The 22,407-nt window shown below is 41.9% G+C and overlaps 1 protein-coding gene and 1 long non-coding RNA gene across 7 annotated transcripts in view; one reads left to right on the top strand and one right to left on the bottom strand.

Moving 5' to 3' along the window:
- Positions 1 to 768: 768 nt before the first annotated feature.
- LOC142103637 (uncharacterized) lies at positions 769 to 6,619 on the bottom strand. Its single transcript, XR_012679406.1, has 2 exons — positions 6,522 to 6,619; positions 769 to 1,077 (listed from the first exon to the last, which is right to left on the bottom strand). It is a non-coding gene; the product is annotated as an uncharacterized LOC142103637 (long non-coding RNA).
- Positions 6,620 to 6,683: 64 nt separating this feature from the next.
- The window catches only part of DPF2 (double PHD fingers 2), a 33,878-nt gene continuing 18,154 nt past the window's right edge, over positions 6,684 to 22,407 (top strand). For 3 of the 6 annotated variants that reach the window (XM_075187740.1, XM_075187741.1, XM_075187739.1), the window contains exons 1-6: positions 6,684 to 6,787; positions 8,039 to 8,199; positions 10,951 to 11,058; positions 13,668 to 13,879; positions 21,782 to 21,874; positions 22,186 to 22,264. In XM_075187740.1, coding sequence (XP_075043841.1) covers positions 6,765 to 6,787; positions 8,039 to 8,199; positions 10,951 to 11,058; positions 13,668 to 13,879; positions 21,782 to 21,874; positions 22,186 to 22,264 — 676 coding nt within the window. In that variant the 5' untranslated portion in view covers positions 6,684 to 6,764. The remainder of the gene's footprint in view (positions 6,788 to 8,038; positions 8,200 to 10,950; positions 11,059 to 13,667; positions 13,880 to 21,781; positions 21,875 to 22,185; positions 22,265 to 22,407) is intronic. The other 3 variants (XM_075187744.1, XM_075187743.1, XM_075187742.1) reach the window with 1 other exon arrangement.

Here is a 22,407-nt window from a genome sequence, read left to right as displayed (position 1 = left end):
TCAGCTGACCCAAGCCTCTATATTCAGGGGATAGCAATTACTATAAAAGGACTTCCTGGAGCTCTAACCTATTGCCAGTGCAACAGTGATTCTTTAGACGCCAACCTGGTTTCTAGCAGTCTACAGTTTATACAGTAGTTTCTGCCCAGACAGCACAGCCTACTTTCTGGCCCACCACTCAGGTCTGGCATTCTGGTTCCAGTCTGTTCCGGCACTCCAGTTCCAGCCTGGTCTCTCCTGCTAACCTGATCGCTGTCTTGCTACTCTTGACTTCTTGCCAGACTCCAGTGTCATTCATAGTTATCATTCTCCTGAACTCTCAGCAACCACCAGCTGCATCAGTTCTTTCCCTCTCATGTGAAGGAACCTAATCAGGTCACCCAGCTTTGTGCACGTGGCCACCAGTTTAATTCCAGAGAGACAACCTAATCTGGGCACAGGCAAATTCTCAGGTGTGGCAATTAGCCCTCAACTCCTGAGTGTCCTGGTGAGGATGCTACTTTAAATCCAAGACACTGGTCTGATTTGTGACCAGGGTCTCCTCCCCTAGCATTTGTTTAAATCTTAATCTCAAATCTGTGAGGCAGCAGCTGCTGGTTTTGGTCCACCTGGTATTTTATTTCCCAGGTGCCCAAACATATATGGTGAGCATTCCCCTATCAGCCATCTGGGGAGAACAGCAACTCCACATGGACTGGTATAATTATCTTTGGAATTTGTAAACTGTTCTCATATTGATATTGAACACATTAACGCAGTTGACGCAACTTTTGGTGCACATTTCCAACAGTCATAGTTTAATTGGGGTTCTTTTAACAACCTTTTGTGGCATATATGGTCCTTATTTTCCAATTATGAATTTCGCCATGGGTATGTGTAACATTCCCTCTGGAGTGTAAGGGCAGGGGATGTCCCCTAGTAACATTTTTGAGCATCAGTAGGAAGCCAAGAGATGGGATGAGGCAAGGTCCTGTTGTGGGCTGAGCATCACTGTGGTTGCAGCCAAACCCATGATGTGGGGCGCAAGTTCTCTGCAGAATTAGTTGAGTGCCAGTACTCAAGCCACGAACATGGGTTCTAAGACAAAAACAGTATAAAAAAGTAAAACACATTGTAAAAATAAAGTAATTAAATAAACTATTCCTTTGCTACTCTTCTTTAAATCCAAAGGAAACGTTTAATCCGCAGAGGACCCACTGACAATGACTGAAGGTTGCATGACAGAAAGCCTAGGGAAGCTGAGAGCTATGATATGTCTTGTGCTGTGGAACTACAGGCCCTAGGAGAACAAGAACTGGAGAGCACCTGGAATACTATAGAGGAATAAAGAAAATGGAAGTTGCTCAAATCAATTTATAGGCTATATCAGGTGCATGAAAGGGTGGGGTTATCCTAAAAGAAACAAACACAGACAAATTCCCCCAGCACACTGCTATAGCCAGCAACAGATCTGCAATTTCTACTGTAGATAAAAATGCAAAAGTCTTAGTTGCACACATTTGCAAATGTATGTTGATGTCAGTAGCTGAGGGGGAGTGCTGACATTGGATTGCTATTTGGAGGCTTCTGGGGTACCTCTTTGGTAAGTTAGCTCTCAATTTAAAAACACATATCTATGGCCCAAATATATGGGACTCTCATTGTCTAGAGTAGGACCACCCTATTAGCAAAATCACCGTGGAGTGGTGGGTGGCTTCAACATACATTTGCAAATATGTGCAACTAAGACTTTTGCATTTTTATCTACAGTAGAAATAGCAGATCTGTTGCTGGCTATAGCAGTGTGCTGGGGGTATTTGTCTGTGTTTGTTCCTTTTAGGATAACCCCACCCTTTCATGCACCTGATATAGCCTATAAATTGATTTGAGCAACTACCAGTTCTTTATTTGTCTGAGAGGCATGTTGATGTCAGTAGCTGAGGGGGAGTGCTGACATTGGATTGCTCTTTGGAGGCTTCTGGGGAACCTCTTTGGTAAGTTAGCTCTCAATTTAAAAACACATATCTATGGCCCAAATATATGGGACTCTCATTGTCTAGAGTAGGACCACCCTATTAGCAAAATCACCGTGGAGTGGTGGGTGGCTTCAACATACATTTGCAAATGTGTGCAACTAAGACTTTTGCATTTTTATCTACAGTAGAAATAGCAGATCTGTTGCTGGCTATAGCAGTGTGCTGGGGGTATTTGTCTGTGTTTGTTCCTTTTAGGATAACCCCACCCTTTCATGCACCTGATATAGCCTATAAATTGATTTGAGCAACTACCAGTTCTTTATTTGTCTGAGAGGCATGTTGATGTCAGTAGCTGAGGGGGAGTGCTGACATTGGATTGCTATTTGGAGGCTTCTGGGGTTCCTCTTTGGTAAATTAGCTCTCAATTTAAAAACACATATGTATGGCCCAAATATATGGGACTCTCATTGTTTAGAGTAGGACCACCCTATTAGCAAAAGCACCTTGGAGTGGTGGGTGGTTTCAACATACATTTGCAAATGTGTGCAACTAAGACTTTTGCATTTTTATCTACAGTAGAAATAGCAGATCTGTTGCTGGCTATAGCAGTGTGCTGGGGGTATTTGTCTGTGTTTGTTCCTTATACTATAGAGGAACTTAGAAAAGAATATTCAATTAGCTGCAGAGCGTCTCCAGAATGGTTGTGAAGGCACTTCGCAGTGATGTAACATTGCGGATTTCTCTTTGAGGGTCGAGGTACTCTAGTACATGAAATTGAGCGCAACCGCGATGTTCAGCTAATTGAATATGCCCCATTGAGTTTTGTGTTAAACCAATTACCATTCGTTTTCAACAAACTAGAACAATGTAATCAGTATGTGGATATTAATGTAACCACTAAACTAATGAGCAAGAAAGACTCTATTCATGCGTTTGCAGCGCAACTAATGTGTAGGAAGGAAGGAAAGGAGATTAAACAAAGACCATTCTGCTTGATGAGTCAAGAGATGATCTGGCACCATCTCACCAAAAGGTCTATTTATTAAAAGGAGATATCCCTATTTACTAAAGTCCCCAGCCGGTAAAAACTATTATCATCATCTTTTCTATCTTATTAGCTATCGCAGGCAGGTAGCGATTGCTTGGAGACTCCTGCGTTGCTTCCTCATGCAAAGCACAGGAAGCTTTTTACCAAGTACAGTAGTGTTACAAGTACAGTTGTGATCAGATCCCCTTAAGCTAAGGTACCTGGTACATTCACTGCATGGGAAATAGCACACACTGTGTGAGCCAGCTAAATCCCCTTCCCTGAAAGTACCATTTTGCCTCCTGCTGGCTGGGTAATGAATTGGAAGGGGATGTAGCCAGCTCCACTGTGATGTGTCTAGATCCCCTTCTCTGAAATGACCTTCTGTACCCTAGAGTGCTAGGGTAATTTTGAGTGATGGATGGAATTTAGCCAGTTTAGTCTGAAATTACTATTTCCTTACTTCCAGAATGACCTTTTCCATTTAAATTATACTAGTTTACAACAGGGTACTGAGGTCATTTTTAGTAATAGGATTTAGCCAGCTTGTAGTCATGTCTCTAGATCCCCTCCAGCTAAGGAACCTAACATTTGCTATATGGGAAATAGCACACTCTCAAAGTACCTTTTTGTCCCATGTTGGTTGCCTAATGAATTGGAAGTGTATTTAGCCAGTTCAGAGGGACATTACTATTTATTTACCTCCAGACTCACCTTTTCCATTTATATTGGACCATTGTACCCTAGAGTACTGAGGTCATTTTGTGTTAAAGGGATTTAGCCAGCCTACATTAATATGACTATTTCCTTACTTCCAGAATCACCTTTTCCATTTATATTGTAGTATTTTAGCTTAAAGAGCGGAGGTCATTTTCAGTGATGAAATTTAGCTAGCTCACACTAAAACGACTACTTCCTTGCTTCCATAATGACCTTTTTCATTTAAATTGTACTTTTACAACAGAGTGCTGTTCATTTTCAGTGATGGGCTTTAGCCAGCTTGTAGCCATGTCTCTAGATCCCCTTCAGCTAAGGTACCTAGCACATTGACTGCATGGGATATAGCACACTCTGGGCCTGAGTCATTAAGGAGAGCAAGCAAACACAAGGAGTAACTTTGTACCTTGGCAAAACCATGTGGCATTGGAGGGGGAGATAAATTTAAAATGTGGGAAGATTTATAGTTGGTGTTGGGCATGTCCTAGATCAGCTTTAAATTTCAGTGTAAAAATAAAGTTATCAAGTATTTGTCTGCTACATGACAAAAAAACAGTATTTTCTTTATGTGCAAAATAATAAACTAATTTGCACCCCTTGTATTGTAACATTGTTTGTCCAGGATCAAACTTACTCTTTTTTTGCCTTAATGACTCAGGCCCTCTGTGTGAACAAGCTAGATCCCCTTCCCTGAAAGTACCATTTTGCCCTCTGCTGGCTGGGCAATGAATTGGAAGTGTATTTAGCCAGCTCAGAGTGAAATTACAATTTCCTTAACTCCAGAATGGCCTTTTTCATTTAAATTGTACTATTTTACAACAGAGCTAAGGTACCTGGTACATTCACTGTATGGGAATTAGCACACTCTGTGTGAGCCAGCTAGATCCACTAATCTCAAATGAATTGGAAGGGTATTGAGCAGCTTTGAGGGAAATTACTAGTTTCTCTTCTCTTAAATTAGTACTTGTAACGCAGAGTGCTGAGGTCCTTTGGAGTAATGGGATTTATCCAGCATTTAGCCTCACTTTTACTGTCTTATATTACTGAGGTTGTTAGGAGTGATGGTAGTATCAGTACAAAATAGCATAATAGTATAATATGGGCAGTGTGTCTTGAGTTTGGTTCCAAGTCACCAAAACAAAATAATAATATTTATTTAACAAATTATTTTTTATTTTGATAAAATATCCATATTAGGACAACCTTTTAAGAGTTAATTTCTCTTGTGGAAACTCATTAATTATTCATATGGATGTGTACACATCTAAAACAAGATCATCTTAAGCTGGGTACACACTACAGAAATTTCAACCAACTTTTTATGCTGAGCGATTTTACATGTGATCGATTTTCCGATCGCTCAGTCCATGGACTGCATACACACTAGCCTTGTTTAGGACGATAAAGGGAAGAGCGGACGTCCCTTTAGCGACTTTTTACAGCCATATTGTTGTGAGCAATGACTAATTTCATACTCACTGTTGTGGATCGGTCGGAACTTTATACACACTACACAGCGGAAACGAGATTGGAACGAAAATATTAAACGGTACGACCAACCAAATGAGGCGATAATCGTCCATTTGGGCAGACTTTGGACCATCGTGTCACTGCACACACTGACCCGACTTTTGAATGAACGGTCATATGTTGGCTGATTGAGCCGATTATTGGACGAAAACCGTGTAGTGTGTACCCAGCTTTAGCAACCCTGCCTTACAAGTACCACTGCTATCCTCTGACAGGGGCGGATCTAGACATTTGTCCTACCCGGGGCGATTTTAGGGGGAGGCGATTTAGGACCTGCCCCCTTTCTGATGTCTAAGGCTGCCGGCGGCTGCACAGTATGTGCAGGTCCGTTCAGCAGTGACAGTGTGCTGTCCCGCTGCTCTGATTGTGTTTAAAACACAATCAGAGCAGCCGGGCAGCACACTGTCACTGCTGAACGGACCTGCACAGTGTGCAGCTGTCGGCAGCAAGCCCCTGCTAGGGGGGCGATCGCCCCCCCTGGATCCGCCACTGTCCTCTGATTGCTGATGTAATCTCAGGATGGCGTTAGCAGTGGGTGCCATACAATCATGTTATTTAATTACTAACCTGGGGCCTGATTTTGAGTTAGTAGCAAAAAAAAGGAGCAACTTTGCACCTGGATAACCATGTTACAATGCAAGAGGTACAAATTTACTTAGTTTTTTTTGCACGCAAGGAAAATAGTGTCTTTTTTCATGCATCGCACAAATACTTTATAGCTTTATTTTCACACTGAAATTAAAGCTGATCTATGACATGCCATATCCCAACTATAAATCTGCCCCTAAATTTTAAATTTACCTCCCCCTGTAATGCAGTATGGTTTTGGCAAGGTGCAAATTTGCTCCTTTTCTTTGCTGCTAACTCAAAACCAGGCCCCTGGTCTTCAAAGCAGGGGCAAACGCAGGATTTGTAGAGGGTGTTTTCCACACCACGCCGCCAGTGGGCGTGACCAGCATGCATGGGGACGTTGCTATAATATTAGACAGTGCTTGGCTGCTCTCCAACTCTTCCTATCCCCATAATATACATGGGCAATGCTGCATGCACTACTGTTAGGTTTACACAACTCTCCCCTTTCAAGCAGAGCTGTGTGAAGCAGGGGCAGGGTCCAGCCATCTCAATTTTACAGTGCCCCAGGCTTGGAGGGGGGTTTCCATGCACAAGGAAACCCCCCTCGGTGTGCCTATGCAAAGCTCTCTTTCCCTCTCCCATAGAAGAATGACATATATTCTGGCTATAGTATGTTTAAACTATTAAGAGATGCAGCATGACTACCATCAGCGTGTTACCTGTGTTCAGCATCTATGTAACAAGGCGCCGCAGGGATTTCAAAATAACATTGAGCGAGACCACCGTCGCGCATGCGCAGTGTATACCAGGCGCATTGCCGTGGACTCGCGAAAGTTTTGTGTTGGGCTGCTTGTAGCGCATGCGATTAAGCGGCAGTGCGCATGCGTGGGGGGGGGTTTACGGTCCGCTCCACTGCGCAGGCGCGATGCTGAAGTGCCTATGTCGCGGGAGAGACTGAGAAGATGGCGGCGGCTGTAGAAAAGATGTAAGTGAGAGGGGAATGGTGGAAATGGGAGAGAAGAAAGTAGTAGGGGGCCGGAGAAAGTGTGAGATTAATGGGTGGTGAGCCACTAGGGGAGTTTACATTCGGGTGTGGGACATAGATCTGGAATATATCAGGAGTGTTATTAGTAATACAGCAAACACAGGGATGCGAGGTTGGTAAATAAAGATCAGCGATATCAATCACTGCACTAACAATCCTATCTGCTGAGATAGGATTTCCCTTTGTAACTATTCATGGTACTTTTAGATTGATAATTGAGCTGCTGCCTCATAGGTAACAATGCCTAGAAATAGATGTAAATAGAAATAGATTGATGCTTCAGTTCTGGCATTGCATTATTTGCTTCAGCTGAGGTAAATCCGACCCACACCATGATTGGAGCTCAAAACCAAATCCCTAATCTAATGAATCATCGTTTAAAACCAGAGTATTGTTTATTAAGTGCTTTTTCCCCACTTGTATGGGGATTTTAACCTTTCTCAGCAGTTATCTGGTGGCCAGTGCTTCTAGTGAGTCAGGCAAGTCATTAGTAGTGGCTGCTTTCAACAATAAGTTTTTGTGTAACAATGAAATTCATGATTCTTACATGGAGCCCCTTGTGACCAACAGGAGTTTGCAAAACTATTGCAGGCTTGGCTTATTTATTGAACAACCTTTGAAAAAAAAACAACAAAAATATAATGTTACTGTGACCGTTTGTCATGTTAAAATGTAAGCAAAATAGTGTCCGTAGCCCATAAAAATTAAGGAACGGTCCAGGACTTGCAGATTTTACAATAGTCTGCACAACAGTTTTTGTCTGTTTTTTTGTTCAGGATTCAGCAGGGCTTTACTATGAATGAATTACTATATTGGGCTTCTTAGGTCAGTAAACAGACAAAATAAAACCAGGTTAAAGTTGCCAACGTAGAAGAATGGTCATTCATACTTGAAGATAGTGAAGGCATGTGTTGTGTTGATGACAGACAATATATGGTGGTGGTATAGGCTGCAGATGAAAACTTCTCATTGCTTGGTTAGTGCCCTATAGTTTGCATTTTAATGTTTTGTTTTTTTTCTGGGTCAAAAAGCAAAATCCTCAGCTGTTCCATGTCCCTGGATGTAAAACATTATAAAGCAGTTATGTTACTGTGTGGTAAATAAAACAGTGTAGTGCTGCTTGTAATATGTATATCCATCAGTTTGATGATGGTAGTGCTGAACTGTAATATCCTTATTTCCCCCACACAGGCTCGGCGAACAGTATTACAAAGATGCTATGGAGCAGTGCCACAATTACAATGCACGTTTGTGTGCAGAGCGCAGTGTTCGGATGCCCTTTTTGGATTCCCAGACTGGTGTGGCTCAGAGCAATTGTTATATCTGGATGGAGAAAAGACACAGAGGTCCAGGTATGACTGAGAAAAGGCTTGTATTTTGGTACATGATGGGTTAATGTTGAGCTCAAATTGTTATTTACTGGTCAAGGTGTTTTTTTCCTTTTTAAGAAACCCTAAATCCAGATTAGCTGTCTACTGTCTGAACATGTTCCATAACCCAATTCTTAGGTGTCTTCAACAGCCTACTTTGTCATACTCTTTCTTTACCAAGTATATCAGTGACATTTTTGTTGTGGCATCTAGCCACTGTCTGTTATATCTGTACAGGCATTAGCTGATCGTACCTATGGAGCCACCACACTGATGCTTGTGGTCACATTGGACATACGTGTGCCAATCAAGCTGAACAGTTGGATCTGAACATATGTATCCATATTTAGACTTCAGGTCATTTCAACAGCTGCTTTATGGCAGCTGTCCCTTAATGCCTAATTCAAACTGATGGATATAAATACTGTACAGCTGGGGCACAAGATTTTCAAACCGTATAAGTGAAGATGAAAGGGAGACAAATGATTTGTATGAAGAAATTCATACATGGACAGACACTGGGGAAGGTATAAGCAGGTGTTTAGTGAGCACCATCCCAGAATAATGATACCTATAATGCCTACATATCATCCAGTGATGAACCAAAGATCCCAGAAAGCTGTCTTGACCTATACTTGCTGTACACGGCACACCATTCACTAAAACATGGGACTCATGCTAATAGCATTATTTAGCAGCTACTGCTTTAAGGAATTTCTTAATTGTGAACAAGTTGGGCTAAGGGGTCAGTTTGCCTGATATTGTAGTGTGTGTGGCTCTAATAATATGTGATAGGTCATGTCTATTATTTTTACTATCCTTTATTAGGAGCTGACATATTAAGCAGAGCTGTACATTAAGAGAATCATGACACAAATTACATACAACAACATGGCATAGACCTTATCATGTACAGTCTTAAGAGGTATGAAAAGTAATCTCAATAGGAGCACTTGGCCTTCATGTGTGGTTCTCTTCCAACCACATTAACAGGCCACAGTGTAAGGTAAAAGTGATCCTAGCACCAATGACAGGATCTCATCCGATTTGTCCACTCACATGTTACCAATTTGTACAGTGATGCTGTCTCTCGGACAGTTTGTGGCTACCTTCAGTAATTAGCACATTTTACTGATTTAATTTTTTTCTGAGAATTGCTTTATAGTGCATTCCTTTTGTAAAATAAAAATGATCCCTATGTGGGTAGATGCATCATGTGACATTTGTAAAGTCCTGAATTATTTTGTTTTTAAAAAAAAAAAAGTAAAAAAATTAGGTGTTCTACTTAGATCAGCCATGTCAAACTCAAATCCCCAATTGCGCCATATAATCAAAGTCTAAGATTGTGGGGGCCGCAAGAAAACTAAAAAGAAATAAATAACCATCATCCGCACAAACAGGTTATACATTTGATAAACAGTCAACAAACTGTCAAATAAATGTACTTGGACAACGACTTACCAAACAAATAATGATAATGTTTTGAGCACAAACAGTCACAGATTTCCAAGTACCAAGCTGTTTGCTTGAATTACGAAAGAGTACTGTTCTGACTGCATGCGGCACCATACAGCGTGGATGGAGGGAGACAAGCGGAATCTGCGCGCACACGTGACACTGACGGGGAAGGTTGATAGAACTCGCACACAAACTGTTCTGTCGTTTGTAGTGAATTTTTAAGTCCTTTAATAAAATTAAATAAAACGTTTCCGCATTCCACTTGTTTTCCCATAGTAATGCAGATCCTCAAAAAATATACGTTTGGGCAACAAGTTTGACACGTCTGACTTAGGCTATGTTATAGACTCTTAATCTTACAGGCTTTATTAATACTGGTATCTAATTCCCTGCATTTTCTAGATATGTAAAAGTTGCACTATTAGTGCTGCCTTCCAGCATTTTGTCAGTGAAAGCAAGTAAACATACTATAACGGCAAAAAGTCGGTGTGGTTTATAGAACATGCTTTAATTGGCATTCAATACATTAAGCAAATCTATTGAACATGCCATCTGTCCTATACCCTTAGTGAAAGTTAATGGTTTTAACCATGTGTAGGAGAAATCTTTAAATCCCTCTGCTATGTTAAACAGTAGCACTGCTCTAGAGCCTAAACTTTGGAAGCCTTTAGTGTTCTAGGTAATGAGTACTTTGAGGTTGGTGGTCCAAACATTGGCTGACTTCACTGAAAGTTTGAGGGTGATTAATGAACATGGTATACCCTGATATTTGAGATTTTTCTGCCCATATCAGTGGCTTTTTTTAATTGTCTGTAAGGCATGGTATATGACATATTTGTTTTTGTGATAAGGGGTAATGTTTCAACACAAATCATATCTTTAAAATGCTGTAGTGTAAAGGTTGATCAGGGTAGTTTACTTTTGTTCTTTTTGAATGTTTCACTATTTTGTTATTGTTTAAGCTCTTTTCAGACTTTTCTATTGATATACACTGCATTTACTGCAGGGACAGTAGTTGTAGCTAGTTGTGTGTGGATGAGGAGCTGTGTTAACTATTTACCCAGAAGCAACCTACAGTTTTCCTACAACATGCATATCAAATGGAAAGTTGGTCAATAATCCTGCTTTGCTATTTTGGTCATTACTGCATTATTTATCATTATAGTCCTGTACTGAATCTTTTATTTTTGTTTTCCACTAAATGTATCAACTACGTTGTGAACTGAATTTATATAAACAACATTCAGGTTATTTTTCTAATCTTTGCTTCTCTAGGTTCAGCACCTGGGCAGCTTTATACCTATCCGTCACGTCGCTGGCGCAAGAAACGGAGGGCACATCCCCCTGAGGACCCAAGACTTTCTTTCCCCTCTCTTAAACCGGGTAATTCTACTAAGAAGACAATTAGGCAAACAATACACTTTTTTTTTTTTTTGTCTTTGTTAGGTTATGGTCTTTTTTTTTTTTTTTACTTTTATATTCTCCTTGAGGTGATGGATACATCGACACATCCCAGGAAAATAATTAACTCGCCTGTGCATGATTAAAGAAATCTTAAACATGAACTCTTGCCAGCTCTTGAGGACTGACTTTGGGCACCTCTGATCTAGGTTCAACTTGTCGGAAGCCAGTCAACCTGCCAGGATGGTTTTAGACTGTAGGAGGAAACCCATGCAAACACATGGAGAGCATACAAACTCCACACAGTGCACATAAATACTTGGTTGAATAGCACAGATAACATCTAGTTCTATATATATGTGTATATATATATCTATATATATATATATGTATATATATATATATATATATATATATATTTACATGAAGCTAGTCATTATATTCAGAGTACCTAGGGAAACAACCCTGACACTTAAAGCTTTGAACCTGTGTAGGGGCAAAGCTAGAGATGTGGTATTGTGGTAACACTTCTTACAACATTCTTCAAAGTTATGGTGAGCTTACAGTTGTAATCTATAGAGGTATTGTAATTACTTGCAACATTGTTGAAGTAAGAGACATTTCTGTAACATTACATTCATAGCATGAGACATTTTCCATACATTCAGAATTTTATTTTACTAGTCACCAGCTTTCTAATAAGTTCTGTTAAGTTGATAGACCACATGCACGGTGATTTATATATGTATTATGCAATGTCTTTAATGTTATGGGATGTTTCTGGAGATCCAAATGATAGTGGGCTATTTTCAGTAAAACATAATCGATTTTGCAGTAGAGCTTTATTTCCTATGTACTCTCTGGCAGGCTACACAGGCTTTACATAACCAGCACATAATGGGCCTCCTTTAGAGTCCAGCCAGAGCATGCGGTTTGTTAAAAGTCATCTTGCGCTACATGAGGGGGAGGGGATTTGGTGGCACAAAACTAAAATGTGCGGAGAGTTTAGGATTTGGAGGGGGTAACTAAAAGAGGCCCAAAGTTAATTTTACTCACTCTACTTTTCTTGTTTCAATTTGTTGCTTTATACATCCAGAGTTTGATCTATTCTCATTATTCCTCATCCTACGATTTATTTTGTCTTTAATTTAGCATTGGTGATGTTTTCTCACCAATGGCCACTATAACCGTATGCAATGCTGGAGATAAAATGTTGTTGTAATTGTAACCTCAGTGTTGCTATTATCTGCCACTTTACATTTAATGTACAGCCCCTTTCTGCAGGCCAAGGCCACATAAGATGTCAGTGAAAATGTCATGTTGCATAGGCAATAAGTAGTGATTATTTTTTTTCTATTGTGCACAGTTAATATTCCATTTTTATGTTCATGCTTATGTCTATGTATTTTCACTCCTTGCATGTTTGGAATTCGTTCATCTCATAAGAACTACACATAAGAAATGAAACTCTGCAGCTTTCACAGCACAAAGGGGCTTTCAAAGGATAGCTGCTCTCCTAAGCACATTCCGTTCCATGTACTTTTCACAACAAATAGAAACATTTTCTTAGAAAGCTCAGTGCTACAGCATATTTGGTAGAGGATCACCTTGCCTTTCAGCGAAGTTGTACCGATGTTTATTCCTAATAGAATAAGCATTAGCCATTACAGTTAGCAAATTAGGTGCTTACTCCTGGCATGTATTGGGAACTTCATTGAGAAGCAGATGCATGTCAGCAGATTTAACCCCCCTTTTTTCTCTCCAAACTAGCTGAGCCTATTTGGGCTTACCATGCTCCCGCCTCAATATCAGTATTTTTTCTGATCAGTACCCAAACAAGTGATACCTTGTTTTGGTTTTTAGAAGGAGAGCCAAGGTGTACAAATATGCACTTAAATGTGTTTGTCTGATGATCAACAGATAATAATTAAAAAGGGTTTCTCTCATTTGAAAGAATGGACTCCCCTCTTTGAAATGTGGGTTGCCCAATGTATTTCACAAATGGGTGGACAGACGTTTGGTTTCTAAAATAGCTGCAGTCCAGTATTTGCATAAATATTATGGGTTATATTTGGTGATCAAGATCACCAGAGAAGAAATAAAAACGGGCACCTTAGTTTTAAAGAAGAGACGCCCCTATTTTACATTAGTGTGCCCCTAGCTAGATTATGACTCTAAAAGATCACCCTGCCACCCCAGCTCCTTTTTTAAATGTTTTTTATGTATTTTGCATTTGGGGGGGGTGTAACTCTATGACGTTAAGAGAGTAAAGTTTTAAGTTGAAACTCAAATAGGGACCAGCAACATAGTTGTGATGAAAGATGGTAGGGATCATCGAGGTGGGATGTGATTTATCATGTTCTGTGGCGAGAGCACAATTTAGACACCTCTAGGGTTAAAGAATTCCAGACACAACATAAATACCAGTATCAGCCATTTATCTCAGTTTGCAGTAAAGGTAAGGATTTTTTCTCTCCTTTTGAGAAACTCAATTTACATTTTTTGACAACCATAAGTATTACTCATCGGGCTATTTCCTGTCTGCTGATCTTTTCTGTTCTTTCTTTTTTTTTTTTTGTTTCCCCTTGCAGATCCCGAACAGATTTTGAAAAAAGAAGGTCTGATCCCACAGGATGGCAGCAGCCTAGAAGCTCTACTGCGATCAGACCCAACTGAGAAGAGAATTATCCCTGACCCCCGAGATGATGATAGCCTTACAGAGTTTCCCCCTGTTGCTAGCCGAGCACGGAAGGTACAGGCCTACAGCGGGAGGCAGCGTTACGTAGCGCGTGGGATCATCACGGTAAAGTTAGGGAAGGGACAGAAAGCCTAGGGGGGTGGAGGCACAATATCGCACTATAATTTTTTTCGGCGCTTACTGCATTTATGCATTATCTATAACCACTTTGCACGAACAGGGTTAGGTACATTCTTTTTAGGAAACCTGTTTTCATTTGTTTTAAACCCTCATGCAGACAACTTATCCTTGACACAACTGACATTAACCAGTTCCTAAGTATATATTTATCTTGTGGTGCTACATGTTTGTGTCCACAGTATATACGTCATGCTTCAACTTGTGTTGCTGTATAAACAAAGGCGCTATGCTGGCTTAGGTATTAGTGATATACTGCAGTATTAGTGTGCATATTGGCTGTATGATTTATCCACACCACAGGCACAGCACATCTAGGTTCAGATGTATGAAAGAGCCCAAACATTCCATAAGCAGACAACCTACTCTTACAGTTTGAGAGAACTGTATCTAGTGGCTTTTTCTCTTTCATCCAGTCTGGGGGACACTGCTTACCATGGGGTTGTGGAGGGGAGCTCGGGGAGTTGGCACCTAGCTAGTTAACTTTAGCACTGCTGACAGACCCCTCCCCTCTACAATCCCCCCGCCTCTTCCTGTTCAGTTTTTTTTAGGTGCCCATGGAGTTGGGCAGTGTTTTAGTACTGCAAGTAATTTTACTTTTTATTTTATTTATTTTTCTTTTTATTTGTCCTCAGGATCTTTTATCTAGGTGGCAGGTTCTATTATAGAGAACACACTCCCAGAATAGCAGCGCAGGCACTACTCTGTCAGATGAGAGCCAGAGGCTCTCACTGACAGAGAGAAAAGAACAGGGTGCCTAAATAGAGAGTGACTGTCACTCTGGGAGCTTCCCCGATAACCGGCGCTGCCACTGCAGGCATAGAGTGCCGGTTATCGGAGATTTCACATGCCGGCGGCCATCTTGGATCCGCGGAGGAGCGAGGAGAAGAAAGGCGGCCATACCAAGATCCCCTCTCATTATAGGAGGGGGCATCGGGGTGCAAACCGCTGCGGAGACCTCAACTCTGGAGGTCACTACTCTGCCACATACCTTTTTTTTCTATTATAAAACGGAGAAATAGCTGTAAAGAGAGACAGCATTAAGGAGGGGGGGAGCTAAGACATAGAGCTCCCCTGCCCCCCAGAGAAAAGTGGAGTAGCCCGGTCTTTTGGCGCCATGGAGAAGCCTGGGAAAAGGATCAGAGGGAGCAGGCACCAGGACACTGCTGTTGGACTTCTCCCCTGTTTGGCCTGTGGGCTAAGTATCTGATTTATTTAAACACATATTGCTGTATTTGCTGACTGCAAAGTGGGCTAGTAGGGGTTATATTATAGTTCTCCTACTTGCCAATATATTATTTTGTTGTTTAACAAATTACAAGTACAACTTTTATGTCAGATTAGTTGATTACTTGTTTTTTTCCACTGTTCTCTCTCTCTCTCAGTTCTCTCTGTCTCTCTCAGCTAAATTAACTATTTAAGGCTGTGTGTTTGGTGTGCCTTTCTTTATATAAAAATGACGGATAAAGGAAAGGGCCCTATGGCAAAGTATTTTACATGTTCAAGATGTAATGTAAAATTACCATGTGGGCAGAAGGACCCGTTGGCGCTCTGCTCTGTCTGCGAAGCAGGGGTCCCCCTGCGCAAACCCAGCATATTCCAGCCCCACTGACGGAGGAGCCGGCCTGGGTGACCTCCCTGACACGGTCGGTTTCCTCTTTAGCACGGATGGTTTCTCAATCCAATCAGTTGCTATCTACTGTGGCAGCCTCGGTGGCTAATAATGCTAGTTCATTAGACCTCCCTGCTTACACAGGTTCTATTGGAACGTCTTTACCAGCACCTTCCTCATTGCTTACTGACCAGGCCCCTGTTCCTACAGAACCGGCATGGTCCACAGCATTTATAAAGGGTTTGGACAAGCTAAACCAGTTACTTGAATCCCCAAACATCCCGCCTGCTAAAAGAAAGCGGCCTAGTTCTGCTAATCCCCTTTTGGTCCTGTCAGAGGGGTTTTCAGAGGAGGAGGGGGAAATAAATTCTGATCCTGACCAGGTTCAACCTTTGGAACAGGAAGAAAACACTAAAAGCCAATTTATAGATGATTTGGTTTTAGCGGTTAGACAGGCGTTGGACCTCCCAGAACCAGAGGATCCTACTTCTAGAGACAGAAGTCTGTTTAAGAAGGCCAAGAGGAAGGCTATCCGTTTTCCCCCTTCTGTAGAACTTAGAGAGATTGCAGAGGGAGCCTGGAAACAGCCTGATAAAAGGTTCTCTGTTCCCAGGAGATTCTCTTCCCTGTATCCATCGCAGGAGGAAGGCGTGGCTCGCTGGGAGACTATTCCTAAGGTAGATATTCCAGTAGCCCGTTTGGCCAGACACACTTTACTACCAGTCCCAGGTTCAGCAACTCTGCAGGATGCAACTGATCGCAGAGTGGAATCCCAGCTGAAATCTATATTTGTGGCAGCGGGTTCTTCCTTTAGGCCCACATTTGCTTCAGCTTGGGTTGCTAGAGCCATGGAAGCATGGGCAGACCAACTGGCAGAGGCCTTACAGGACTCTGATTTACTTCCCCTGGCTTTACATTTGAAAGAGGCATCGGGGTACCTTTATCAGGCGGCCCAGAACTCAGCGTCTGTGTCCTCCTCTATTAAGGATGCATCTATTTCAGCAAGAAGAACGTTATGGCTGAAATCCTGGGAAGGAGATTCGGAATCAACGTCCGTTGAAACCATTCCTTTTTCAGCAGCAGGTTTGTTCGGCCCGGAATTGGATACTATGATCTCCCAGGCAACAGGGGGCAAAAGCACTTCCTTGCCGGTATTCTCTAATAGGGGCCGGACCCCTCGGGTCAGCTCCTTTCGTCAGCCCTTTAGGGGGTACTCCTTGCCTAGGGGACAGTCATTTAGCGGTAGACAACCAAATGCGCGAGGCTCCTCTACCAGGGGTAGATCCTTATTTGCAGCTAGGCGCCAGGCCTCCAAGACCCAGGAGAAGCCTGCGTCCTGACGACCACTCTATTCTGCCGGAGTGGGGGGACGTCTGTCTTTGTTTCAGGAACAGTGGGCAGCGTCCTCCCAAGACCCTTGGATTCGGGGCATTATATCAAGGGGGTACATGATAGATCTGCTGGGTCATCGTTTCTTCATAACCCCGCTACCCCGAGATCGAACAAGAAGACAGGCAATACAGGCCTGTGTCGCCTCTCTTCTTTCGCAAAGAGTCATCTGCAGGGTCCCAGAAGACCAGGAGGGACAGGAATTTTATTCAAATCTGTTACTGGTCAGGAAGCCGGACGGATCCTTTCGGCCCATCTTAAACCTAAAGAACCTCAATGTGCACTTATGGGTAGACAGATTTCGGATGGAATCCCTGAGGTCGGTAATAAACGGCTTAGAGAAGGATCAGTTTATGGCTTCCCTAGACATAAAAGATGCATACCTCCACGTTCCCATTTGGAGCGACCATCAGTCTCTCCTAAGATTCACAGTGGGGTCCTCCCACTATCTGTTTCGGGCCCTTCCCTTTGGCCTCTCCACAGCTCCGAGGGTCTTCACAAAGATCATGTCAGTAATGGCAGCGTGTCTTCACTTAAGGGGCGTTCAGGTCGTGCCTTATTTGGACGATCTGCTAATCAAATCCTCCTCAGAGATTTGCTTACATCCGCACTTATCCCTTTACTTGGCGGTTCTCGAGAGCCATGGGTGGCTGATAAACCTAAAGAAATCCCAGGTGGTTCCGTGTCAACGCATGGTTTTCCTAGGGCTCATTATGGACACCAGTCAGCAAAAGGTGTTCCTGCCTGCCGAGAAGATCAGTTTAATTCCGGAGTATAACATCTCAGGTCTTGTTTTCTCCCAGCCCCTCAATTCACTTGTGCATGCGGCTGCTGGGAAAGATGGTGGCCTCCTTCGAGACCATCCCCTTCGGTAGGGCTCATTCTCGGTGCTTCCAGTGGGATCTGTTGACAAAATGGTCAGGATCCCACCTACCCTTGGATCTCCAGAGGATCTCGCTGTCTCCGAGGGCGAGAGAATCACTTCAGTGGTGGCTAAATCAGGATCACATGGCGGTGGGCCAGGTCCTTTGCTCCATGGTCATGGATCATAGCCACAACAGACGTCAGCCTGAGAGGTTGGGGGGCGGTAGTCCTGCACCTCAGGCTCCAGGGGCTCTGGTCAGTCCAGGAATCGGCCTTATCAATCAACACGTTGGAGTTGAAGGCAATCCTTTTAGCTCTCCGGGGGCCCAGACTTTTCTTCAGGGCCACCCAGTCAGAGTTCAGTCCGACAATGCCACGGCTGTGGCATATGTCAACAGACAGGGAGGAATCAGGAGTGCAGCTGCTATGCGAGTGGCAGCTCAGATATTCCTTTGGGCAGAACAGTATGTTCCAGCAATCTCGGCGGTGTTCATTCCAGGAATAACAAATTGGGAGGCCGATTACCTCAGTCGCAATGCGATGATGCCTGGGGAGTGGTCCCTCCACCCAGAAGTATTTCAGTCTCTAGTTCAGAGGTGGGGTCTACCGGATATAGATCTCATGGCCTCCAGACACAACAAAAAAGTTCAGATATTGCGCAAGGGCAAGAGACCCCTTAGCTAGCGGTAGCAGTGCACGTGATGTCCATGTCATGGGAATTCAGGTTGGGATATCTGTTTCCCCCGAATCCCATGCTTCCTCCAGTACTCAGACGAGTGAGACAAGGCTGTCGGCCGGTGATTCTAATAGCTCCCTCATGGCCGCGACGAGTGTGGTACGCGGACATAATCTCCATGGCGGTAGGACAAGGATATAGTCTTCCATCACGAGACGACCTTCTTCTACAAGGCCCCTTTCGTCACCAGAATTTACCTCAGCTCAGTTTAATGGCATGGCTGTTAAAGCCAGCCTCTGGAGAGCTAGGGGTTTTGAGTCTGATTTCCAGACTATAGGAATTGAGGAGAGAGATAAGGATCATTTTATCCAGTGAGGTCCTCCACATGAGCAGTTGTAGGTAGATGCCTTTGTAGAGAAATGCAACAACCTCCTGCTAAGTTTTGCACTGCATTTCTTTTTCTTTTCTTTTTAACAACACTATATTGCTTTGTAGAAAAAAAATACAACATACAAACAAGCTAGCACTGCATATGGAAAGTGCTGGGAAAGGGATTCCGTGTCAATTTGACTAATTGTTATCAAAGTTGAATCTCATTAAGAAGAGTCTGTGTTGTGTTTTATATGAATTTATAAGTCTGAGCTTTTTGTTTACTTTTAGGGCCTTTATCACTAGTGATCAGCGTTGTTCCAACTTTGGCCTATGTGTTTAAGCTTAGGGCAGGGTCATCAATTTTCTGTCTATTTGTAAAATAGAAACTAGGTTTTCAGTTTCGCGCGTAGCTGGGCTAAGGCTGCTTAAGCTTAAACAACACTATCTGTTAATTATAGATATTCCTACATAACTTGGTAATTGGGGGACATTGTGAAGTTAGATCTTGGCCATGCTGGTGGTGGTTTCTTACTGCATCCAAATGGAATTGAAGAATAGAAAAACACCTGTGAATTGGGGCAAGCTAACGATTTATTGATCTCTGCTGCACCACCCGAATGGATAGCAACAAAATATATGGCACATACATAATAAATACCTGCATCAGTTTATTGCTTTCCTGTGCTTGTGGAATATTTCATTATTTACAGAAACAATCTTTATAAGAATATATTTTTATACGTTCACACTTTAATACTTATTTCTCTTTTCTACCATTGGGGGACACTGTGATACATTGGGGTATAGTAGGTGGACTGGGAGTTTAGGCACTTATAAACTTGTTTGTTCTTTCCACTCCTCCACTACTATGACCCTCCTCTCTAGCTCAGACCTCAGTTGTTGTAAGTGCCTTAGGAGTGAAGACCGTTTGGGGTGTACTTCATTTCCCAGTGGCATTCTGCTATGGCCTTATGTGACGCTCTGCCAGATGTTAAGGCAGTACCTCATATAGCAATGCTTTACTTGCTATAATACCCATTAGTAGACCCAAGCTCCATCAAGCTGTGTTGAATTGAACTCTAACCCCCTTTGTTGGAGCAATATCCCTTCTGGATATTACATTCAGGATTGTACTCTCGAGGTCAAGCTGCATCCACTACATGATATTTATGTGGTAAATACACTTTACCCATGAACTGAGTAATTCTCATGCTTTTTTTTTTCTTCTATTTTTCTTTTGTACAAACACAAGTAGGCAGTAGTTATTGGAGAGATCTTTGTTCTTTTGTCGTTTGCTTAATACTGTATTTTTACCTTTTCTTCTTAGAGGCTAGATTTGCCACTTTTTTTTCTGATGATTTCTCAATTAACATTAACTTTAAAGACCACTCAAGCTAAAATATAAGTCATACTATATAAAGTAGCTACTAAGAACACGTGTGAAAGTTTTATAAGCTTTTGAAACGTAAGGATTTTGTGTAAAGTTTCTTGTGACAGAAGTTTTCCTATCTTAAAGCTGGATGGAGGCTGCACTCGGCTACCTAACAAATACAAGATATGTGATAGCTATAGTTGTAAATGTTATTACTAGCTTCTTTTTATATAAAAATAACTTCTATTTTCGGTTTGATGTTCCCTCACTTTATGCCAATCTGATATTCGTAGTTACAGATTTAAGTCATTGGTCTGTTGTAGCAGTCCTTTTTCTTTTTGGTTTTGTTTGTTTCTGTGTGGTTATTTATCCTTTTAATTTGAATTTGTTTTTCACGTGTGTGTGTGTGTGTGTGTGTGTATATATATATATATATATATATATATATATATATATATTTATTTTACACACAGCGCACCATAGTCAGAGCTCATAATTATATATCCTCCAGCATTGTTTGATAGCAGTTTGCATTACATTGTTCCCTGTGAGTGGTGCTCTCATACACAGTGTTGAAATAAATGTTATTATATAGGTCTGAGCTGCACTCCTGTACATGCTAAAAAAATATAGTAAGGTCATGATCTGGGAGGCTTTGACAATGTATGTGAGAGAGCTTGACTGCTGTAATGGCACAGTTTGTTATAAGTGGGCATCACTGGGAACTACTTCTTGTGGTTCCTTACAGATGCAACACAGGGTAGCGAGGAACCAGGGAACGGTTTGGCACTCGTTGTGGAATGATGAGGGCACAATATGAGCAATACTATTATAGTAAAGGATAATTATATGCTGTCTATTCTAATGTTTTAAAAAATTTAGGAGCCAGACTCAGTTGCAAGACACACAAACATGTATTTAGGGTTGTGGCACTGCACTTTGGCAGGTAATATTATAGCATCATACTTTATAATGCCCAATATTAATCTGTCTCTGTTATTGGGTAACTATATGCTGACAATGCACATAGTGATATACTACGTGCATTGCCACACCACTAAATATATAAAATATCTTAACTTTATTTGTGTTCTTTAGCCTGGCGGACAAATAAGCTATATCCACAGCATTACTCTATTCCTGCTTTTACTTTCGTGTCTGTTCTAAAACGTTGCTGAAGTAGTTTGAAGTGGCATTAAGCCTCTTGGGGGATACATATCCATTTGAGACTGAAGTCTCTTACCAGCATGCATAGTATCTGCTGACCCTGCGTCAGAAGGGGAACATTCTCCTGTTACACGGCCCTGATAGTGTGAGCAGAAATGATGACTGTATCACTGCAGGCTGCGTCCTGTCAGTACATCAACAAAATGCTGTATCTGTGTTTCTATTTAAAATATATTATCTACACAATCAGCATCACTGTCAGATTTTCTAAATTTGTGGATAATAGGTGCTGTCAGAAAAAATGAGTTGTTTCAGATCTTGGTGTTTCTGACTTTACAGCCAGCCCTTCATCCAACTGTGTTTGTCTCTATCCCACAGCGTATTCTGGAGCCTGATGATTTTCTGGATGACCTGGAGGATGAAGATTATGAAGAAGATACACCGAAAAGACGTGGAAAGGGGAAAGCCAAGGTGAGGGAAACCGATTGTGGTATTTTCCAGTACTATGTACATTTGTTTTTGAGGCAACCTGTAAGTTTCCCCCTAGTCATCAATCTTACATTGGTGGCCATCTACAGATGGCAGTGCATGGTACTAGAATCTATGGAATATGATGCTGATATAGTTGATTCAACATTCTGACTTTTATAAACTTCTACTTGCTGAACCCTTATTTGCTGTCTCTATTTACAAAGGCCTAGGTAAATGTTACTATGTGCTCAATCAATTTAAATTAGTTACCGCTGGATCTCCTTTCCAACAAATCTATCTTCAATTTCCAGGGAAAAGGTTTGGGCAGTGCCAGGAAGAAGCTGGATGCAGCCGCCCTGGACGACAGGGATAAACCATACGCCTGTGACAGTGAGTCAGATTTCCTGTGCTTTTTGTTGACATTTTCCAGTCCTGTGCCCTAATTCAATTCACTATGATGATTGCTCGGGGCTTTATCTGGTGGAAAACCTTCCTTTACCAGCGTCTTGCTTTTCCAGGGCTCCATTTCTGTG

This window comes from Mixophyes fleayi, chromosome 10 (genome assembly GCF_038048845.1).
Source record: "Mixophyes fleayi isolate aMixFle1 chromosome 10, aMixFle1.hap1, whole genome shotgun sequence".
NCBI classification, from domain to species: domain Eukaryota; kingdom Metazoa; phylum Chordata; class Amphibia; order Anura; family Limnodynastidae; genus Mixophyes; species Mixophyes fleayi.
Note: the sequence above shows the minus strand (reverse complement) of the source record. Positions and strands in the feature narration are given on the sequence as shown.